General features: G+C 48.9%; 1 protein-coding gene across 1 annotated transcript in view; it reads right to left on the bottom strand.

The window, feature by feature from the left end:
• The window catches only part of LOC119402420 (staphylococcal nuclease domain-containing protein 1), a 143,847-nt gene that overhangs the window by 56,755 nt on the left and 63,668 nt on the right, over positions 1-23,424 (bottom strand). The window contains exons 9-13 of the mRNA XM_037669565.2: positions 20,845-21,057; positions 20,031-20,214; positions 7,422-7,563; positions 4,832-5,130; positions 3,247-3,382 (exon numbers count right to left, since the gene is read on the bottom strand). Coding sequence (XP_037525493.1) covers positions 3,247-3,382; positions 4,832-5,130; positions 7,422-7,563; positions 20,031-20,214; positions 20,845-21,057 — 974 coding nt within the window. The remainder of the gene's footprint in view (positions 1-3,246; positions 3,383-4,831; positions 5,131-7,421; positions 7,564-20,030; positions 20,215-20,844; positions 21,058-23,424) is intronic.

Below are 23,424 nucleotides of genomic sequence, written 5' to 3'. Positions count from 1 at the left end.
CATTTTCAGTTTCTGTAGACCCTTTTCTACCAGATTCCAAAATATCTTCACCAAAAACCACGTAGAAGTGCTTTAAAAAATTTGTTACGCCTGCCACGGTGGCGAAAGTTGTTGCGGAAATCGCAAAAAAACACTGATTTTCAAAAAATAATAGCTCCGCAACGGCGCCACCGTTCGCCGATATTTTGGTCTCGTCGGAACGAGCATTTCTCCGTCTTCGAATTCCCCGCCTCAGCTGGCTCCTCCCTTCGAAAACAAGCGCACAAAAAGCAAATGTCCGAAGGTCGTTTCGAGGCCTCCGATTGGCCGCGTCCGCCATGTTGCCCCAGCGCGCCTCGCCATTGGTCCGATGCGCGCTTCGGGGGATCGTCGGCTGCTGCCATGGCTGCTGCTTGCGCTTCGCGAGGTCACGGCTGTCGAAAGTCGCGGTCTTTATGACGCGTTCGCACTCGTTATGTGTTCACGGCTCGAAGTCGACGATCACGTAGAACTTAACTACGTTTTAGTTAGGAGCTGCAAGCGGAAGCCCGATCAGATTACGATGGCACGCCGCGCTCGTAGCGAACGTCGTAAGCGTGCGTCTCGGTCCGACCCTTTAGTTGACTCGTCGGATCAGCGGTTGGAGGTTCTGCTATCAACACTTCGTACGTAGTGACGAAGATAATCGCGGGACGACTCCTTGTACTCGCGACCACGCATTACGTACTTTGAAACAAACATCGGGCACCGCGGCCGGCGCGTCTACTGCTCGGAGTCGTCGCTAGGCCTAACTCCGCTCAGGGCGCCGGCGTGCGAGACGAACCTCGAACTTTGCGGGCAAGAACAACGCGTTAGAGGAACCGCGGCAGTGTGCTTCTTCGTAAGCAACGCAGCGCATCGCCCGCCGGCTCCTCGGAACCGCGGATGGTAATTTTACGCATCGGCAGCGGACCCCACAGCCAAGCTCGTCGCGCAGCGGCCGCGCGTCGGCGTCCCGAAATGCGAGACCAAACACGTTGCGCGACGATTTTTCGTCGCCGCACCTAGGGATATTGCGCATCGTCACCGAATGCCGCGACCCAGAACATCGCGTGCAGATTTCCCGGACTCCGCGGCCGAGCACTTCGAGGTGAAATAAAGCACTGTTGATGCAATTTAGGCGCGCTTGGAGCCGTGCGTGGTATCGCCGCAAGCTCTCACTGAATCATCTGAAAAAAAAAAATAAAAGCCTCGCAGATAACCGTGTTCGCCGCAACCGGGTAAATTGTGAAGCGCATCACAGTCGAGGTTTACAAGTGAGCTTGAGTGAAGCAGGGAGATGAATTTACATCTGCCCAATTCGCGTCTTGAATAAACAGCTAAGGAATTTCTATTCCCCCAATGTTTTGGCCGTAATTGCCTGTTATTTAGGAGGAAGGGATAGGCTGTCATGATGAGAGCCACTCTTAGTATCCTATAAAAATTATTCAATGATCAATTGCAATAAAGACTTAGTGATAGCACGAATACAGGAAAGCTGGCAAAGCACCACAGCATATGGCCTAATCACATTACAATATAACGGGCAGCCGAGAAAGATTCTCTGCACTTGAAAAAGGCTAAGAATCGATCACTAGAGAAGATGGAAAGGCGGCAAAGAAAGAGAGTGCCAAAGGACACCTCCAGTTATGCTGCAGGATCATTTTAGAACTACATATGTGCTCAAAACTTTCAAACGTCGTTTTCTCAAAATGACTTTTTTGGCTAGTGAGGCTGCTTATCCCAGCCATATCTCTGGAACCACTCATCGAATTTCCATAAGTATTTTTTTATTATGTACTTGAATAAATTTCTGAGGGGGTGACAAGCCCATTTTTTCAATATATTGTGTCTGTTATTTATTATAGTTAATCAAAATTTGATTGATAATATCCTAATCACCAACACTAAATTTGATGGTCTGCTAAAACTTTTCAGCAAGGAAATTCAAAAAAGGGCTCTGTTACCCCCTGAAGTATCAATCTGGGAATCATCACAGTTAATTTCACAGTTCCAGTACCTTTTGAAAGTTCTCCAGGCCTGGGATAAGAGAACCATGTGCATTATTCTGACATACTGCCATAACTTGAGAACCAGTGAACATAACTTCATGAAATTTTGTAATTCTTCTAATGCTTTTGCTGTGAGTCTATCATGAAAATTTCATTAAGATATCTCAATAAACAAAAAAGTTGGTATCCGAAGGTAGCCTCCCCCCTTAACGCAGCGATGACGAGCTTCATGCAAGCGATGCGCCCTCCGCGATGCTCTAGCGGTCCTGGCAGCGGACGGAGGCGCGTTGGGTGGTCGCCTAATAAAAGCGTGCAGTATGGTTACACCCGCGCTACGCTTGCTGTATCTTACACGTGCGTTTAGTGCGATAGCGTCAATGCAGCGAGGTTTCTCGGCGCCCGCAACGCTAACTACGCAACAGTGATCTGCTTTCGCTTCGACAAAGCGGTGTGCGCCTGATGACGGCTTAGTAGCGTTTGCTGTCGGGCTAGTTGGTACATCGCTGAAGTTCTTCGTCCCTGTCCGAGCATTTGTGCCATTAATTCAACTTCAGCCTTGAAGACGGCCGCGCACAGCGAAGCGGCAGCGATCGGCGGCCCATCGCGTTCAGGTTGTCGCCTAATAAAAGCGTGCAGTAGGCTTAAAAAGCAGCGCTTCGCCGCACGCGTGCCCGAGCAGATAGCTGAAGATACTTATTGTGATAAGGTTGTCGGCGATAAGTCATGTCGGCGCGTTCGTCGGTGGCCGCCACCTCACCTTCGTTCTTTCCCGATGCTTACCCGCAAAGGCGTCGCCGCAATCGCGCGGAAGTCGGGATCGGGGATCGACTGATCTGCGCACTTCTCAAAAAGGCGGAAGACCTTTGGCGGCACATTCTGGCGTCGGGAAGTTGAGCGGCGCAGTAAAATTTTATGGCACAAAAAGTTATCGCGGTACGCAGGGTACGCACTAACCGGTAGGCATAGGGCGAACCACTACGGCTTAAGCGGTCAGCGAATGCATTGGGCTCTATGGGACTCGGTCGGGGATTCGTCGCAACTACGTTTTAACCGTTAGTACGCTTAAAGCGGGTACGTATCAACGAGATTCGACTGTACAGTCAAGATTGAGATAACCAGATCATTGAATTAACCGTCAAATTAACGGAAGTCTACCGTATAAATACACTGTTCTACATGAAGGTAAGAAAACCAAGACATTGGGGCATGAGAAAGATAAAATGGCACGACTGCTGACCGTCGTCGAAGAACTGGACGTAGAATGACAGATCTGGCTTGACTTCTGTGACCACCACGTTGCGGTAGTTGCCCTTGCGGTCAGTGATCACCTCCTGGGGCTTGGTGTCTTCGGTCTCCTCATAGTCCTCCCAGATCTGTGTGCAGTCATGGGTCAAGTTAAATGGGGGCTATAGATTGCTTGAATTGGGTCAAATGGCTCAACAAAATGCTTGCAATGGCTCATGACCTTGCCACTGGTTTAGAGAAACAGAGCTGTATCTTTAGATATAAAACTAAAACAAATTCTCAAGAACAAATCTTTGCTGGCATGGATCAAAGCGTACTAAGCTGCAGGCATCAATGCATTACAGTTAACGGCATCGGTGCACCGTCTGCACTAGCAGTTCAATCTGGCATATCACTGGGGTCAGGCCCTAAAAGCTTTTTCGGAGGCCCCTGCACTTAAAAGAGCTTTCTGCTTTTGCCAGCTGTGAATGCTGCGCTCGCTCAAGCCGAACCGCCAGTCTGCAGCACATATGCCGATGGTTTCGGGAGCTAAGATAACTTTTGTTTTAAAGGTAGCCAAATACTGCTTTTGCAGTGCTGACATGGCATACAGCGTGGCTATCATGAACAACACTGCAATAGCAAATGATAAGCATCCGCACAAGCCTAACTGATCATGATGATATCATTGACCAATACTGAAACTGGAACTGCGAATCTCAACTGAAAATTGGTGGAATCCACACATATTACGGGGCGGAAATTTCACGAGGCACAATTTGGAAAAATACCTCGGACTATGTGCGGGTTTTTATGGTACTGATCTTTTTTTTTCTACTTTCAGTACTCCTAAGTCGAGGTGTTGCCCTATACACGGGCCCGGCCAATATTAGTGTCTTTACGTAGTCCTCATAAAAGTCCATGTTAGACTTTTTGCGGCACTTGCGTCAGCATAAACAGTTACTGCCATGTTACTGTTCTAGCTGCTAAGATGAAATATAGTTTCCAGATACCACTCCTCCAGCACAGTACAGTTGAACCCCTTTATAAGAGACACGAACCGGGGGGTTATAAGCAGGGTACCATGTTCTCATTTTCTAATCAACCCTTATTTCGATGTAGGCACAGTGGTGTCTCTTATACCCAATTGTCTGTTAAATCAGTGAGCGTCATTCATGATCAGCCTGACTACGCCCACTGCAGGGCAAAGGCCTCTTCCATGTTTCGCCTATCAACCCGGTCCTGTACTTGCTGCGGCCACGTTATCCCCACAAACTTCTTAACCTCATCTGCCCACCTAACTTTCTGCCTCCCCCTCGCGCATCTTGACTTCTCTTGGAATCCAGTCTGTTACTGCGTGGTTATCTTGCCTACACACTACATGCCCTGCTGATGCCCATTTCTTCATTTCGACTAAAATGTCCTTAACACTTGTTTGTTCGCAGACCCACTCTGTTTTTGTCTTGTCCCTTAAGGTTACGCCTATCATCTTCCTTTCCATGGCCTGGTGCGTTGTCCTCAATTTAAGTGCCTCTTATCTCTCCCTCTCCACATATGTTCAGGAGGGTGGTGATGTCACGTGAGTAAGCAGTACTGGCCTTGAGCCGCTGCTGCTTGGCCTGCTCTTCCGCCAGCTGGAGGGCACGGTAGTGGACCGACCGCTCGGCTGTGAAGTGCACCGTGGCGAGCCCTTCCTTCACAAGCGCCACCGACAGGTTGACACCTTCGACGGTGAGCCAGCCGATGAAGTTGCCTGCCTTGTCGATGCCATCGGCAACCACCTCCACCTCTCGCTGCAGGCACAGTGACTTGGTGAACTGCAACGCCTCCTCACCAAACTTCTCGCCGGGAATGGTCTGGCCACCCTGTACTCGGCCAGCCCGAGGGCAAGAGATGCCTGCAAAGAATCAGGACGATCCATATTAAATTTACCTAAGCCCTGCAAGCTTAAACCATAATTATAACTTTTGGACTGCAACTGTAACATTTTTCTCGAAGGTGGTGACCTACCTTAAAGGGACCGACAACTAACTTTTGTGGTACCCGTTTTCTTGAGTGCAATGGGAAGCTTACCGGTCAGAGCTTCTAATCACGGAGTGTTAACGCGGAGAACGCCGTAAAACATTTGTAATCAGAGTTTTTCGATCTGCAGCGATTATGCAGTCTTAATATCACATGCTGCAAACAGTGAGAGGTGAGCGCAATAGCGATTATGCGCCAGCAGTGGTGACAAGTTATGCCCGAAGTATGAAAAGGCAATGTTACGTTTGCAAAGCCTGTGGTGCCGCGACTACTGCTTTCTAGCCTATTAAATTATTTTACAATAGTTATAGCGTTTTTCTGGGGATTCTTATAGAAGTACTTTGGCCGTACACAGGTCGCTTTATCACATTTTAGTCAAGCCAAGCCAAGCTAAGCCTTCGAAAACGAAACAAGTGGTAGGATAGACCAGCAGTGCTGTTCATGAAGTGGTAGCAATCCTTCACAGAACAGTAAGTCGATGGCATTTTGCGAGCAGCAGCGCAAACTCGCGTGCTACTCTTCAAAAGTCCGATACGACGAGGGCAGACGAAAGTTGAGCTACGCGGGAAACGCTGCCGGACACCGCGCGCATGCGCCGCAGCCTTCGTTTCCCTGGAAGCCACGAAAGCAGCGCCGCATCTCATGCTTTACTTCTTTTACCTTAGAAACAAACTGGAATTGACAATAACATACATATTCAAATTTTCAGCCCTCGTTCTGGTGCGTGTAAAAGCATTAGACTACGTACAACAAAGTGCTTAAGACTGCATACGTCTGGTTCATGGTGCTCGCGCTAGGCTGCGCGACATACCGGTTTTTGTTACTTTTAAACGCGATTTAAAAATATAAATCCTACTCAGATCGCGAAAAGTATTCTGGAATCTGTCACTATAATTCACGGCCTTTTCATTTCCACCAGGATCTAATCACCCGTTCTGGCCAGTTGTCGGTCCCTTTAAAAGTTCACTGCATCGACGCCACAATGTGCCGCAAAATGTCTTTCGTCTTTTCGGTAACGGCAGAGACCGGCCGATCAGTGATTACAACTTCCGCGCGATTGCGGCGATACCTTCACGGATAAGCATCACAAGAGAGCGAAGGCGATGTGGCGGTCGGCGATGAACGTGCCGTTATGACTTATCGCCGACAACCTTATCACAGTCATCTGCAGCTATCGGCTTGCCTGCACGTGTGGCGTACACTGTTCGGATTGACGGCAGTACATGCAGTACATGCTGCCGCCGCACCGTGCGAGATGAAGTGTGCGTCGCTTCGTAGAAACAAAAGTAGCTCGCTGGTGTTGAGCAGCACGAGCACCGAGAAATTTCGATGCACTCACAGCAAGCGTATACTGCATGTTTTATTAAGCGACAACTCAAGCGCGCCGTGCCCGTTGTGCCGGACTGTCAGAGCATCGCGGAGACGTAGAGTGCGTGTTGCTTGCAAAATGCTTGTCTTCGCCGACGAACAGGTTACTCGCGGCACCCGTGCATGGTCTGAAGTGAAGCCAGCATAAAGAGCGCACAAATGCACGTAATACGTACAGCAAGTGGCCCGGCAATGATTGCGCGAGCCGAGTAGGCGACGCGCTGCACGCAACTAGCCAGGGATGATTGGCTCCACGTGGCGGTACCGCGGTTCAATAAAACGGTGTCGGTTCACTGCAAAGGCGGTTTAATTCACTTGTGCACGCAGCGGGCGTCGCTTCACAACGCGAAAAGGCCTAACTTCTCACCGGAGGGGTTGTTAGCACTTTTCAATAAAAATGCGCAGTAAAAACAAGCGGCTTGGTCGCTAAGTGCGCGTTTTTGAGGGCGAGTCCATTTACAATGAACTACTGATATAACGACCAGTTTTCGCGGCACTTTCGAGTTCATTATAAACGGGTTCAACTGTATATCGAACTATTTTGCGGCCTCTTCGAGTTCAATATATCCGGGATCGGCTGTATTGAACAGTGAAGAAAGCTGTGTGGTGCCTTTTATGTCTGCCCCAGGGTTTGCGAATAATGCTAATGAATACTCTTATATTCGTTTGAATATTTGCACAGGCCTAGTTCCTATATTTCATCCTGTTTTTGGGTAAGCCACACTTGCAAGTACCCCAGCTTCTGAATGTCAGCCACAAAAGCAAGGCGTGATGGCAAGTGAAGAATGCGGCACTAACCAGCCAAGAGGAACGTGGCGAGGCAGTTCTCGCGAGGAATGTACAGCCGCAGTCGAGACCCACTCGCCACAAACTCCACCACAGCCTCCATCTTGCCCGCCCTCTGCAGGAACGGCAGGAACTGCTTGGACTTGGCCAAGTCCTGAAATGCGAGACAAGATATTTATTTCGTGTAGAACATGAAAACTCAAGGTGGGTACTCCATAACGGAGTGAGGAACTATGTACAAGGATTGCATCACAAGATATACAGTCAACGTCGAAATTATAGGACTCCCCTGGGACTGGAGAATCCTCTGGAAAAAAAAAACATGCTTATTTCTCTGTAGAAGTGAAACCACCACAGCCACGTCCAAAATAGCTCTCGAGGTTGGGCAGCGCACTTATCAAACACCTTGTCTCACGTCATTTTTCCCACCATTCGAATGGTAGCTCTCATGACTTTGAAAGAACATTTAGGATTGATTTATCTCGCGACAAGATTCACTTGGAAGTCCATCGGATTCTCAAAGTTCCACGCCAGCACAATAGCTAAAAAAATCTACCTTTTAAGAGCAGAGCTGTTTAAGCTCGGCAAACCTCCAGTTCGCCTCGACAAGAAACTATCATCATCATTAACGACCTCTACCTTATGGCGAATTCCAGTGGGAGATCCGGAGCGGCCGCCGAAATCCTGGAGCGAGCACTCGGATTGTACCAAGCCAAATCTGCTAGTGGAACACGTGAATGCTCCGCGTGAGGTCGCTCCAGAAGTTGTTTATGCATACGTCACGTAAATTGGCTCCGGGAACTATTTCTGCTTCCGCTCTGTGCTTTTCCATGGGTCGCCGCTGCAAAACGCGCATTTCGACCCCTCAGTGGCGTAAAGCAGGCGTGCCATTTTCTTGTGTTGCGCTGACAAATATGGACAAGCGCATGGAAATCTCGTCTTCGACGTAGCCGATGATCTTTGGGCGTGCACACAGCGGGTCAGGGAACATTTCTTTAAACATCATTTCGTAGAGCACGTACGGTTTGTCGTAATCGATGCTGCTACTACTGTCAGAACTCGTGCTCTCAAGCAAGAAGCAAACCAGAAGCTCAACCAGCAGAGTCAAACAACGCCATTTTAGGAACGTAAACAAGTGCACAGGGTGATCAGACCCCGCCTTAAACACACTGAAGACAACCGAGTTGCCCGACTGTATCGGAAATGATGTCACCGCGTTGCCGGAGTTCCGGCGAAATCCGCCTCTGCAAGTCAGAGCAGCTCGGAACGCTCCGTCGCGGAGTGGGTTGCTCCGGATCTGCCAGTGGAAAACGCGAACTTGCTCCGAATCGAGCAGTGGCACGCAGATTCTCGAACACAGAGCAAGAAAACTTGCTCTGGCTCGACCAGTGGAATTCGCCATTACAGTCAAACCTCGTTAATACGTACCCGCTTTAAGCGTACTAACGGTTAAAACGTAGTTGCGACGAATCCCCGACCGAGTCTCATAGAGCCCAGTGCATTCGCTGACCGCTTAAGCCGTAGTACTTCGCCCTACGCCTACCGGTTAGTGCGTACCCTGCGTACCGCGATAACGTTTTGTGCCATAAAATTTTACTGCGCCGCTGATCTTCCCGACGCCACAATATGCCGCCAAAGGTTTTCAGTCTTTTCGAGAAGTGCGTAGATCGGTCGGTCACTGATTCCGACTTCCGCGCGATTGCGGCGATGCCTTTGCGGGTAAGCGGGAACGAACGAAGGTGAGGCGGCGGCCACCGACGAACGCGCCAGCATGACTTATCGCCGACAACCTTATCACAATAAGTATCTTCAGATATCTGCTCGGGCATGCGTGCGGCGCAGCACCACTTTAAGCCTACTGCACGCTTTTAATAGGCGACAACCTGAACGCGCTGGGCCGCCGATCGCTGCCGCCTCGTTGCGCGGGGCCGTGTTCAAGCGCGCGCCGCTTTGTAGAAAAGAAAGCAGCTCGCTGTAGCGGAGTTGAGCGTTGCTGGTCGCGGGCGACGAGAAACCTCTTTGCATTGACGCTATCACGTTAAACGCACACGTACGGTACAGCAAGCGTAGCGCTGTTGTAACCATACTGCACGCTTTTATTGGGCGACCACCCAAACGCGCTGCCGTTCGCTGCCAGAACCGCTACAGCGTCGCGGAGTGCGCATCGCTTGCAGGAAGTTCGTCATCGCCGCGTTAACCGAACAAGCTACTCGCCGCATCTGTGCACCGTCTGGAGCGAAGTGGGTACGAAGAACACTCCCACGACAAATGCGCGCGTGCGGTACAGCAAGCGGCCCGGCAGTGACGGCGTGAGCTGAGAAGGCGACGCGCTGCACGCAACTAGCCAGGAGACGATCGGCGGCTCCACGCAGCCGTACCGCGTTTCACTGGAACTGCTTCAGTTTTCGTTTATGAGCAGATCGCGGTACAGACGCACGCACATATACCGCGGAAAGCCGACACTGTCCGTTCTGTCGCTATGTTGGTCACTGCGTATACCGGACCCTGTAATAGTTCAGAAATGCTGCTTGGCGTCGCCACCGCGCGCTATCGGCACTATCGGACGGTCGTGCGAGAGTACCAGAATCTTTTCTCCACTTTGGCAAAAAGAAAGAAAAGGCTTTGCAATGGGTACTTCAGCCAATATTTGCTGTGGCACTGTAGTTATTTCTTTGCTGGCGGCGATGGCGTACGCGAGGAGTTGCAAATCCTTACTTGGTGGTTAATACGTACTACCGTTTAGTGCGTAGTTACGCGGCGTTCCCGGCAGGTACGCATTAACGAGGTTCCACTGTATATGGCAACTTCCGTCGTCTAGCACCTAGCACGTGGAGCGCAATAACTCCGCCGACACGCGCTCTCTTCATCGTCTTCATCATCTCCTCCGCCAGCCGAACACAGGGCCAGTGCGCACTCTCCAGCTGCGCCAATTTGTCTGACAGAGAGAGAAAGAGATGAAAAGAAACAGACATAGAAAAACAGAGATAGAAAAAACAAAGCTCGACAAAAAAGAGATAGAGAGAAAAAGATAGAAAGAAAGAGGAAGCAAAAAATAGAGAGAGAGAGAGAGAAAAAGGGAACAAGAAGAAAAGAAATACAGTGAAATCTCATTACTACGAACATCGGATTAGCGAAATTTTCAGATTAACAAATTTTTTTGAAATCCCCGCCAAAATGCCTATACAGTATAACCTCATTACAACAGACCTTCATAGTGAAGCAGATTTTGGTCTGTTGTAAAAGGAGTATGTAAAATCCAAGTACTGTACATCCAAGTATGTAAACCCAAATCCAATGTACTGTTACAACAGACTTTTATGTAAACACTGAATGGGTCTGTTATAACCGGAGAGAATTACGAGTCACAAACATGGTCTTAATTTTTAACGGGGGACCAAAAAAAATGTGATTTTTGGAAAATCGCATTTTCAGTTTCTGTAGCCCATTTTCTATCTGATTCCAAAATACAATAAAAGCTCGTTAATTCGACTCTCGTTAATTCGGAAAATCGGTTAATTTGGACACGTCATTTGGTCCCTGTAAATATATGCATCACTCTATGAGACTGGGCGTTCGTTATTTCGGACAGATTTGACCGTAAATCGGATAATTCGGCGACTTTCGGGCCGCTGGCGAGGCTCGAAAACGAAAAAAGAACCATTCGGAACAAAAGTGAAGCTCAAACGCAGCATTGCCATGGGCATCAATTATCGGCTTGGCTTGACTTGAGACTGATTGAACGCCTTTTCTTCGCACGTGATAGCGTGTGGGTTTAGCTATAGTACACTATAGGTTTAGCGCGGTGTCATTTTTGTTGCTTTGTTCCCGTTGGTGCGCTGCATCGTTGAACGCCGTTTTATCGAGGAACAATCCAGTACGGTTCCTTTAGCTTGATCGTTGCTGGTGCTTTTGTGCTGACTTCTCGTGTGAACGCACTCTCCGTCGATGGCAACGCCGGCGAAGCGGCCCAAATACGAGGCCAAGGACTTCACCACCAAAATAGAAATTTTACGTGCCCTGAAAAATGGGCTCTCCCGGCAAGAAGTAGCTCCTGTGCCATGACGTTGGCAAACAATACGACGTGAGTCTCCTGAGCGCAGTTGTGGTCTTCGCGTATGTGTGGCAGAGCACGCCTGCGCACGCCATTGCCAACTGTTTCAGGCACAGTGGCTTTGTTGTACCCGACTCCAGCGATGCTGAAGTGTCGCCGAACGACGGTGCCGATGACAGGCAGGATTTCGGAAGTGTTATGCCTGATGCAGTGACACTCGACGATTATATCAGCATTGATGGCGTTGCCACTGCCGGCTCTCTGACTGATGAGCAAATCGTCAAGGAAGTGATGCATGGCGACGAATCCGAGAATGAAGAGCGTGAAGAGGAGCTGCCACTGAGCCACACAGGTCCCCTCGTACTGTGAAGGAAGCCGCGGAGGCCCTCGCCGTCCTTAAAGAATTTTGTTTTGGCACTGCAGACAGCATGCTAGCTGCTGAGCACCTTGAAGGGCTCAGAAAAATTGTGTCCGCGCGAATTTCTGCTCGAAAACAGAGGCGCATCCGCGATTACCTTGTAAAGTAAAGGTATGTTGAAAAAACTTGCATTTATTGTGTTTATTTCGATAATTCGGACATTCGGTTAATTCGGACATTTTTTCCGGTCCCTAGAAATCCGAATTAACGAGCTTTTACTGTATCTTCAAAGAAAACTATGTAGAAGGGCTAAAAAGATTTTTCTTTGTGTCTGCCGACTTTGCGAAAAATGCGGAAATAGCAAAAAAAAAAGTCACAGTTTCGCCGCAACGGCGAAGCAATGAATGCGAAAGCAATAAATTGTAATGTAACGCGAAGAACAGAAAGCAGCTCGAAATTGCCAGTGCGTCGCTTGAGCCCAAAGGACGCACGAAAAAACGCACACCTGATGAGCGCGAACTAATGCGTCACAGCTCGACAGTTGAAGCGCACTGCTCAAACATAAAGCAGGACGCACGAAACGAACAAACAGGTTCACACAAGACGAGCGCTAACTAATTGTCACAGTTGTTACTTATTTCTGTTTGACCAGCGTGCTCCTTTCGCAAACGCGGCCGCTGCAGCGAGCGAAGCGAAGCACCCCACCGGCCCCCCCTTCTTTCCTCGAGATAAGCGCATGAAAGCGACCACGCTCTGTAGAGCAAAGAGCAACGGCGTTCGGAGGAGCTGAGCGACGATCTTTAAAGCGCGCCACACGCGCGCACATCGCGCCATCTATGTGGCCACTAAGAGAGAATGCTGAATTACATGGTGTATATAAATAGCTCGCCGTTAGCAGGCTGAAAGACGGTGCTGTCGTGGCCTAACATCTAACGCGGCGGGCTGCAAAGCGAGAGGTCGCCCGTTCGATACCGCGCGTCGGAAAGAATTTCTGAATTATTTTTCTTTGTGGCTTCTCTATATATATGTACATACTTATACATATACGGTGAATGACGGCGACGGGGACGGACATTTTCCAGCCGAGACTGCCCATATAATTGCTATCGCAATAAAAAAGCGTTTTTGAAAATTATAGGTCGGCAACGGCGCAACTGGGCGCCACCATTTTGGGCTCGTCGTAAAGAGCATTTCTCCGTGTTCAAGTTCTCCGTTTCAGCTGGCTTCCTCCATTCACTAACAAGCGTACAAAAAGCACATGTTTCAGCTGCTTCTGCCGTGATGCTCACTTCGGTATCGTCGTCTGCTGCTTGTGCGTCGCGAGGTCGTGGCTGTCGAAAATTGCGCTACTTAGTGACGCGTTCACACCCGTTCTGTGTTCACGGTTCGACGATAATTTAGAACGCCTTAGTTGGGCAGCTGCAAGCGGAAGCTCAATCATCAGATTACGATAGCACGCCGCACTCATCGCAAACATCGCAGACAGGCGACTCTAATAGCGTTGACTCGTTGGACCCGCTGTTCGAGGTTCTTCTTATCAGCATTTCGGAGCTTATGACGAAGACCACCACGGGACAACTCTTCGTACTCCGAATCGAGCATGACGTACTTTGAACCATCGGGCACCGCGGCCATGCAGATCACAACCGAGCTTACTACTCGATGTCGTGGCTAGGCCTAACTCCGTTCACGGTGCCGATGTACAAGACAAATCCGAACTTTGCGGGCAAGAACATCGCGCTAGCCGACATGCGAAAGCGAAGAAGCCGCAATGTCTTTCGTCGCAAGCAACGAATCGCATCGCCCGCTGGCTCCTCAGAACCGCGGACGGGCATTTTGCGCATCGGAAGCGGACCCCCCGGCCGAGCTCGCCGCGCAGCGACCACTCGGAGAAACGGTGGCAGCGGCTCACAATTTCGCGTGTCAGCGTCCCATAACGCAACACCAAGCACGCTGTGCGCCGATTTTTTGTCGCTACAGCTAGGCATAGCTGATCACTGACAGACCGGAGATCGGCGGCCTTCGTTCTTAAATCGGTACGTCGATATCCGCGGCGCGCTGCTCCCGTCCCGAAAGTATGCTAAGCGATGTTTGAAGTCGAAAGTTCATGACCGTGGTGGAAAAGCCCGCTCTAAAGGAGTCCTGACCACCTTGCTGGCCTGACATTTTAGTCAATTATGTCCGAATGTCCGTTGTACCAGAATCCGTTGCAAACGAAGCTCAATCAATGGAACAAATACGGAGGTCGGCATAACGCCGCAAATTGGTATGTACACTCAAACCTCATTATAACAAAGTCACATCTGCCACGAAAATAACTTCGTTATATCCGAAAATTCCTTATAAACGTTTAATTGTAACACTGTAGCTGTGACAAGACTATTCTTCATTTACTTCGTTATAACCGATAATTCGTTATATCCGTGTTCGTTATATCGAGGTTTGAGTGTAATATCCGAATGTCTGTTGTAAACAGATCCGTTGTAACGAGGTTATACAGTGAAAGCTCGTTAATTCACACCTCATTAATTCGAAATTTTGGATAATTCGAAATGGTCGCCGCAGTCCGGTCCGCAGTGCATAGGAGACCATGTGTAAAACGATTCGTTAATTCGAACAGAAATTGCCGCCTCTACGGATAATTCGAAGCGCGCGCCGCCGGGCGTCATCATCGTCAAACACTAGTGGAAGCTTTTACGGCCGAACGATAGGTGGCACGACCGGTTTTTTCGAGCTTTAAGTGGCCTCCGAGCAAAGGGCGAGCAAAGTATGGCCTCCGAAATCCACGGAGCAATTTTTTTTTTTTTCCGTAGCCCTCCCGCTATCTCAGCGCCTGGCGCCACTTGTATACGCGGGACCCGCGGGACGCTGAGGAGTCGGCGGAGTAGTCCTAGCAGTCCTAGGCCGCACCCGGCAGCGTCACTATGTTCCACGAGCACGTTGTTCGTTCACGCCGTCAAGCCGTCTTATTCCGCATCGAAGTTGCAAGATGCCGCGGGGAAACTACTGCGCGAAGACTGTCAAGGAGAAGGTGGAGATTTTGCGAGAGGTTGACCAAGGGAACTCGAGCAAATACGAAATTGCGAGGAAGCACGGCATACCTCCGAGCACGTTGTCAACCTACATACGCAACAGGACAGCCATTGAAAATGCCTATGAAGCCGAGGATTTTGGCGCCAGTCGAAAAAGGCTAAGGACAGCGAAGTTCCCGGAACTGGAGTCAGCTTTGATTATCTGGGTTAAAGAAATGAGAGCCCAGAGTAACGCATTGAGCGGCCCTATCATCATGGCCAAGGCAGCCGATTTCGCCCTGCGCTTGGACATTGAAGACTTTGTCGCCTCCGAGGGATGGTTTCATCGTTTCAGGGAGCGGCACAATCTCGTATTCCGCACGTTATCCGGCGAGGCAAAGGAAGTGGACGCCGAAACATGCGCTACTTGGAGAAGCGACACCCTGCAGCAGTACTTGGAGAGCTACTCACCACAGGATGTGTTTAACGCTGACGAGACAGCGTTATTTTTCAAGTTGCAGCCAGACAAGACGATCACCTACAAGGGAGACAGCTGTGCCGGCGGCAAGCGCAGCAAAGAGCGTGTCACTGTTCTGGTCGCCGCAAATATGACCGGTACGGAAAAGGTCCCCCTTTTTGTGATTGGCAAAGCACTCAAGCCACGGTGCTTCAAAAACATTCGGTCACTGCCGACGGAGTACGCCGCAAACAAGAAAGCCTGGATGATAGGTGACCTATTCAGGAAGTGGCTACTGAAATTCGACAGGCGAATGGAACTGGGCGGCAGACGCGTCCTTCTTGTCGTCGACAACTGTTCGGCGCACAAAGTCGACGTTGAGCTGAGAGCAACAAAGTTAGTGTTCCTTCCAGCAAATACGACTGCGGCCCTACAGCCAATGGACCAGGGTGTGATAAGGAACATCAAGTGCTTTCATAGGCGTCACATGCTGGAGAGAATGATTTTGTGCGCGGGCGACAGGAAGGACTTCGGCATTACGCTGCTCACTGCCATGCACATGTTGGCGCGCGCATGGGAACAGGTGACCGCGACCACAATCGCAAAACTGTTTCCGCCACAGTGGATTTTCAGCTGGAAGTGCGCAGGATAGTTGTGACGTCGACGTGGACGGGGCTGAGGAGCTCATGCCAGTGGCATTGCGCGACACTCTTCGGGGCGTACGTTTTGCTGATTATGTTGAAGTTGACACCGGTGCATCGGTGTGTGGTGCCCTGACTGATGACATTATCGCTCAAGTAGCCGGTGCGCAGCCTGTTGCTGAAGAGCCAGAAGGTGAGGAAGACGAAGATGATGAAGCGCCTGTGCGCCCGTCAGCTTCTACGGTGATGGAGGCACTTAATGTGGCGCGTCTCTTCTTCAGCTTTGAAGAGGGTGAAGAGGATTCCCTGCGCCACGTCCGCGCGCTGGAACAGAGAGCCGCAGCTGTGGCATTCAGAGAAAAGAAGCGGATGGTCATCACCGATTTTTTTGGCCAATAAATATTTTTCGTGCCCCCACCCCCGAAATCCACCCATTTTTGCTCACTTTCATTATTTCGAATTTTGTTTAATTCGAAATTGCTCAGCGTTCCCGTGGAATTCGAATTAACGAGCTTTTACTGTACTGTATTGCCAATGTAAAAAACTTCCAGTACTACAAATTTCAGAATACCGAACATTTCACATTAACGTACGTAATTTAACCCCGAAATCAACAAGATGCTTCGTTCTTACGAAGTTTCGTGAATGTATCGGTACGGAAATCACTGAAGCCTACACCTATCATCATCTGCAGCAGATATGCGCCAAGAAACCGTCTTCAACGGGTGCAGCCCCATCAGCGTCAGCGTCAACATCAACGCAAGCGTCACCAGCCGGTCTAACTGGTCAAACCAAATCAAACAATGTCGTAAGCTTAGTCCCGCTGTTGCCGCTGTTCTCACCACGTTTCCAGTTGCTGTCATTTGGAGCTGCAAAGTTGAGATCGTGTTGTGCGGTCGCTTTTCTGGCAATGAGTTCTCCTGGCCCCAGCGTTAAAAAGAAGCGACGCCAGATTTCGCTCAAGGAAAAAGTGGACATTCTGACGGAGCTGAATGCTGGAAAAAAGAAAGTGGACATATGCAGGGAGCGTGATATTGCGCCGTCAACAGTGGCAACGATACTGAAGGATCGGGAGAAGATCGTGACATTACATTGAGAATCACAGCTGGCTCCCTCAAGAAAACGCTTGCGGCTGGGCAACTACCAAACCGTCGACGACACCGTCCTCACATGGTTTAAGGATGCCAGACAACACGGTGTGCCCTTGTCGGGCCCTATTATTCAAGAAAAGGCGCGACAGTTCGCGGTCGCTTTGGGCACCTCCGGCTTCAACACAAGTGGTTCGTTTCGGTATCGGTTCCAGCAAAGGAATGGCATCATGTGGCAAGTCGCGTGCGGGGAAGAAAAGGCGGCCGATGCCGAAAGTGCGATTGCCTGGCGAAACGAGCACTTTCAGGAAATCGTCGAGTCGTTCATTTCAGACGTTTTGAACGCCGACGAAATGACATGCTTTTATCCGCTGTTATCTGATAAGACAATGAACCTTAAGGTGAAAAATGCAAGGGTGGAAAAAAAAGTCGCGTCTTTGCGTGTCAGTGCTTTTCTGCTGCAACGCCACAGGCTCGGAAAAACTCAAGCCTCTTGTTATTGGCAAGTCCGCCAAGCCTCGCTGCTTGAAAAACGTCTCGTTGCCTTGCGACTATTGGGCAAATAAGAAAGCGTGGATGACGTGGGAACTGTTCATGCAGTGGCTGCTGCAGTTCGACAACACAATGAAGCAGAAACAAAAGAAGGTTCTTCTAATCGTTGATAACTGCTTGGCACATATGGTGAACATGCGTTTGAGCAATGTGCACTTTGAATTTCTGCCCCCGAATTGTACGTCTTTGCTCCAACTTTTAGCCCAAGTCATAATAAGATGTGTGAAGGCCGAATTTCGGAAGCGACTTGTGCAGCGCCTTCTCATTAACATACGACTGAAGCTGCCCACGGAGGTCAACATCCGTCAAGCCGCAGAAATGCTGACAGGGCCGTGGTGGAACGTCAAGGCAAGCACCATTAGCAACTGCTGGCAAAAGGCAGGTCTTCTCGAGACTGCGACGACAAAGCAGAGCTCGACCCAGAGCTTTGGAATGAGCTTACCAAGAAGCTCCCGGTAGACGCTGCGGTAACCTTCGAGGATTACGTAGACAGTGACTGCACAGCGGCTAAGTCCGCAGAGCTCACCTGCGAAGAAATCGTGAGTCAAGTGCGTGAGCAAGATTGCTGTAGCAGTGACGAAGACGATGCTGGAGATGCAGACGGAAGAGACTATTTCCAGCTCGGATGTTGTGGTGTTCCTTGAGAAGAACCGATCGTACCTCGGGTGCTGCAAGGATGTACCCGAAGACATCCTTAGGAAGGTTGCGGACGTGGAGGCATACATGCACCAGAGCCTGCTTTCTACTCGCCAGAAGAAGATAACCGACTTTTTTAAGCAGTAAATTGTTTCCACTCAGTGCCCAGTGTTTTCGTTCATTGTTTACACCCCAACACGTGCACCACCTGCAAAGGTACGTTATTTTCGCTGTTGTGTTACATTACTGACATCATTTTTCAGTACTACAATATTTCAGAATAACGAATTAAATTCAGCGCTCCCGCGAAGTTCATTGTAACAAGATTCTACTGTAGAATGAACAAGGATGAGAGAAAAAGGGAACAAAAAGAAAAGAAATAGAAAGAAGAAGAATGAGAGAGAGAGAGAGAAAGAAAGAGAAACATAGAAGCCCACCCAGCTCTGCTCTTGGTTCCAGCCTTGCGCCACTAGTGCAAGCTGCACAAATTTTTTTTCTTTCATCTTTCTTCAAGGCACGACTTGCAACCATGCATGAGCATGGGACTGCAGATACAGTTGAAACCCGCAATAACGAAATCGGCGGGGAAAGCACAAAATTTCGCTCTTGCGGGAATTTCGTTGGCGCGAGAATGCGGCAGAAAAGACATGAAATTTACAAAAAAAAAACATTCTATTTTCGAAAGTCTGTGAGTTTGCTTTGGCGGTCCTTACCATGCAGTAATTTCATGCCTCTCGATCGGGATTCTCGTTTGCCACGGCACAAACTTCGCCCCAAGCACTGATCAGTGACGGCGGCACTGCGCTGTTACCAGTACCGGTATCAAGTGCACCTACAGGCGAACTTTCTTCCGGCTCAGCTGGATCAGCGCAGAATCGTGGACAGCGAGCTGTACGCTACGGCGAATTCTTCAGCGATGTTCATTTTTTTCCTGCCCTTTTCCACCTCGCTGATGATTGCAGCCTTATCTTGCAGCGTGATGAACTTCCGCTTTTTCGTTGGAGGTGGAATCTTCGCAGGCAGCGAAATCGGACGAAGCAATCGCAACACACAGTTCACGTTGCACCAAGCGACCAAGCAAACGCTCCTCAAATGGCTCTACAGACGTGACCATGTGCGCGCAAAGCCGACAAAGCCAAGCACAGAGCCAAGTCAACGAACGAAACTCCATGAGGAATGTGGATTTGGCTACATAGTCCGCGATAACGACCAGGTGTTTCGGCAAGCCATCATCATCATCATTGTCACCAGCTTTATGTTTTTTTGTAAAACAGTGACGGCGGATGCTTCTCAAGTGCGCTGTAACGATAGTTTTGTAGCATGAATGCATTTCAGCAGTTTTCGAATGTAGTTAATGTTGCGAGAATAGATTATTTGCGCACTCGCGTTTCAAAAATTTCGTTAATGAGGGACTGCGGCATGAATATCTTTCGTAGTCGCGAGTTACGAAATGCATTGACTCCTATGGGCGTTCGCCGGTGCTCCGAAAATATTTCGTTGCGGCGAGAATTTCGTTCTCTCGGGATTTCGTTATCGCGGGTTTCGACTGTACAGCAAGATCTCATTACGAGAGACACTTGGTTATAAGAGATACAGTAAAAGCTCGTTAATTCGAACTTACAGTCAATTCGAACTGACGCCCTGTGAATATGAACCAACTAGCCCAAAAGTACATCTTGAAATCCATGACGTCACCATGGAAGATTTTGGCGCAGTTTAAAAGCGAAACTTTTGACACTGATTTTCTCATCTATTGATAAATCTATGGTGGTGAAATTAATGACACTATTGTTTTCAAAGTTCCACAGTGTACCAACAGGCACCCACCCCAGCCAGGTCGACGACCCTGTGGACAGAGGCATCCTTCTTGGAGTGCAGTCCCCGTGCAGACTTCTGTGCCTTCATCTCGGCGGCCAGCAGGTCGTTGTAGTGTGCCGAGCGCTGGTCATCATCCTGTCGGTACCGGACCACGGTGGCCAGTCCTTTGCCTACCAGTGCTTCCGCCACATTGCTGTTTCCAAGAGAGCAATAAACAAACTAAATCAGCCTAAGCACACAAGAAATATTTTTTTCTCCTCACATTTTCCGAACATTCTTATGCATGCTCTTAATGTAGGTTGCGAATATCTGCATGGGTATAACAGGGGGGACACTAATGGAGGCGCAGAAAAACACAACAAGAACAGGTGGACGCAAACTATCAAGTGTAAATGTTTCGTGAGGCGCAACCTGAGGCCGCCCCACGAAAGAAGGAAAGAGAGCGAGGGAAGGGGTGAAAGTGTTAACATAAAAATGTAATAAATCAAACTCAGATTTCAGATGTTCAATTGGAGCAGAAAGTCCGACAAATAGGACGCAGAAGAGCTTGAGCATCTGAAATTTCAGATGTCCTTACACGTTGACTCTAGAGAGCTAGTGGTGGCACCGCAAAGGAGTCAATTTTCAGGCATGTCCGAAAATCGGTAGTTGACAGTATCGGAAGGAAACGGAACCTTCATTTGAATTCAGAAATTAAAACTGGAGAAAAGTTTTACCACAGCGAACAGTTTTAAAGAAATTAGGGACGGGTTAATTCCTAATTCCTTTAAAATTGTTTACTGTGAGGGTGGCTCGTGCACTAGCCTCGGACGGCTACACTCACATTCCTCCAATGGTGACCGTGCAGCAGGTCTTCTCGGGGAAGGAATTGGATGCCGGCTGCTTGTAGTCGATGCAGACCTGCACCTGCTTGCCGATGAGCTTCTTGCGGAGGAACTCCCGAGCCTCGTACATGAAGGGGATGTCGTAGAGGGGCCGGAAGTTGCGCTCCTTGCCACCTCCGCCTGGTGCCGCTTCTTTGGGCTCCTCGGGACGCCTGTGGTCAAAAAAAAAGGGGCAATTACCCAGTCAAACCTCATTACAATAAACACTGATATAGCGAATTATTGGTTATAGCAAACTAAATACGAACTTTGGCTGGCCACACTTCCTTTCAGTGAAATCTATTCTACGGTAGACTCTCAAACGGAACATGAATGGACCAGAAAAATGTGTTTCATTTAACAGGAACTCCTTTTAATGCAAGATCAACAGGGATGCAGAAATGAGGTGCAAAACCAATCTTATTAGAGGCAGTTATTCCATTCAAGCCGTAATTCCATTTAAGAAGCTTTCATTTACTGAGAGCCTGCTGAATAATGAAAACGAAAATGCAAGAGTTGCCGCAATATCGGCTGTAGTGAAGAAATATTTCGTTCGTGTGGGGCTCAAAACTCGAAAGGTAGAATAAAAAAAAATACAGTCAACTGCCGATTTTTCGGACTCCCTAGGGACCGCGAAATCGTCCGAAAAATCGGGCAGTCCGAAAAAACAAATTCATGCTTTCTTATTCTGCTGAAGTGGTCAAATCACCACAGCCACGTCCGAAATAGCTTTAATGCCTCCCAGTACAATTATCAGGCATTGTGGTGCGCTCCCAGGCTCTCGCAAATACATTCGGTACCTGCCGCGAACCCCGCTTAACTACGTACGTGCCAACCGCCACTTTTGCATCTCGTGATGAGCGCTGCTAATAACAGCAAAGCGCGGAATATATTACGGCTATCTCGCATGAAGCGTTTGTAAACGATGACGCGGAACACAGACTGTGGCGGAAGAGCGGACGACTCGACCGGCTTTCCCCGATGTGTGCGCGCAAACATGCGCACACACATCGCCGAATCGCCGCCGATACGCAGCATTCGCTGCCGTGTCAAGCTGATCGTTTCTAGTTGTGTGCAGCACATCGCCAACTAAGCCGACGCCGTCACTTTACTGTTGCTGTATCGTACGCACGCATTTATCATGAAAGGGTTCGTGATGCGCACTTAGTTCCTGACCGCACACGGGCGCGGCAATGGCGAGCTGGTTTCGTCCGCGAAGGCAACGCGTCTACGCGGCGCACTTAGTGGTCTCGCAGAAAGAGGCAGCAAGAATGGCGGCGCGGCGCATTTGGGTTCTCGCCTATTAAGGGGAGATGCTACTCGAAGACACTTTTTCTTTAATATTCACCCTAGAGCAATGAAACTTGAGCTGCTTATAGAACTTTTTATGCTGATTTCAAATATATAATTAGTTTTCTTGCAAGTTGCATACTTTTAGTTCTGCAACATGACAAAGTGAAAAACTGAAGCATCTTGCCCCCCTCTTTTCAGACCTAAACTTCAATAATTTTTTACAATTGATAGTTCATAATGTTTCAAATAAAGTGCGGAATGCAAATAACTAATTAGGAACTCCATAAAAAATATGTACTAGACGTGAAAAATTTTAACGTTGGAAGTTCATATTTCTCCTACCCTAGTGAAAGTTTACATAACTTTTTTTTTATTTTATAATAAGAATATCGAAACTTAAACAAGATAACTGCATTTCTCGTACTTTGGAAAAACTTTGGGAAAAATTTCATGCAGATCTGAGCACCAGAAGTACCCGAAAAAGGAGGGGCACATTGACAAAAATGGCAAAATTTGTGTTTTGAGAAAAACGAGTTTTAAAGCCAAAATTGCATGTTTATTTATCAAAGATGTCATTGAATGCAACGAAATTTGTACACAAGAAAGAACAATCCTCCTTGTAGTGGCCACTGCCATTAAAATGCGCCAGCACCATAGGTTTGGCCCTCACGGCTCTTTCGAGCTGACTCCTCGACAAGAGATTTTTTCTTCAGCGCACGCCGACAGGCCCTTGCTTCTCCTGTTAGTTTTTGAGACATTTTTTTCTGGCGTGTGCTGTCCCGTGATGTGCCAAGAGCAACCAGATCATGAGACGGGAGCACGCCAAGCTCTTCCAGAACACGTTCAAAACTGGAGTGCCCTCGATTAAACCAACATGTTCAATGCTGTCATATCAGCAATCAACGAAGACTCGTCGTCCTGTGATTTTTCTTCGTCTTCGAAGAGTCCGATCTTTTTCTGGGAGGCACTCACATATTCGAATGCCGCGGCAAACTCGTCGGACGCATCGGCGTCACTGCCACTACGCCTTGCGGCAGCAGACGATCTTTTCGTGGTTTGAGTGTTCGGCTTTGATTTGCGCCGGCGTCCTCGAAATTTGTGCGTCGCGTGAAACTTCACAGGCCGGTGACCGCGCTTCCTACGGCTTTCTTCATCCATAACGGATAAGCACTCGAGAAAAGCTTTGTTCAGCTGCGCTGCTTGACGAGACACGGATCCTGCAAGTAGTCTTCACAGCACACACAGGC

Source organism: Rhipicephalus sanguineus, chromosome 8 (genome assembly GCF_013339695.2).
Source record: "Rhipicephalus sanguineus isolate Rsan-2018 chromosome 8, BIME_Rsan_1.4, whole genome shotgun sequence".
NCBI classification, from domain to species: domain Eukaryota; kingdom Metazoa; phylum Arthropoda; class Arachnida; order Ixodida; family Ixodidae; genus Rhipicephalus; species Rhipicephalus sanguineus.
The sequence above is the reverse complement of the archived record's forward strand: the minus strand, read 5'-3'. Positions and strand labels throughout refer to the sequence as shown.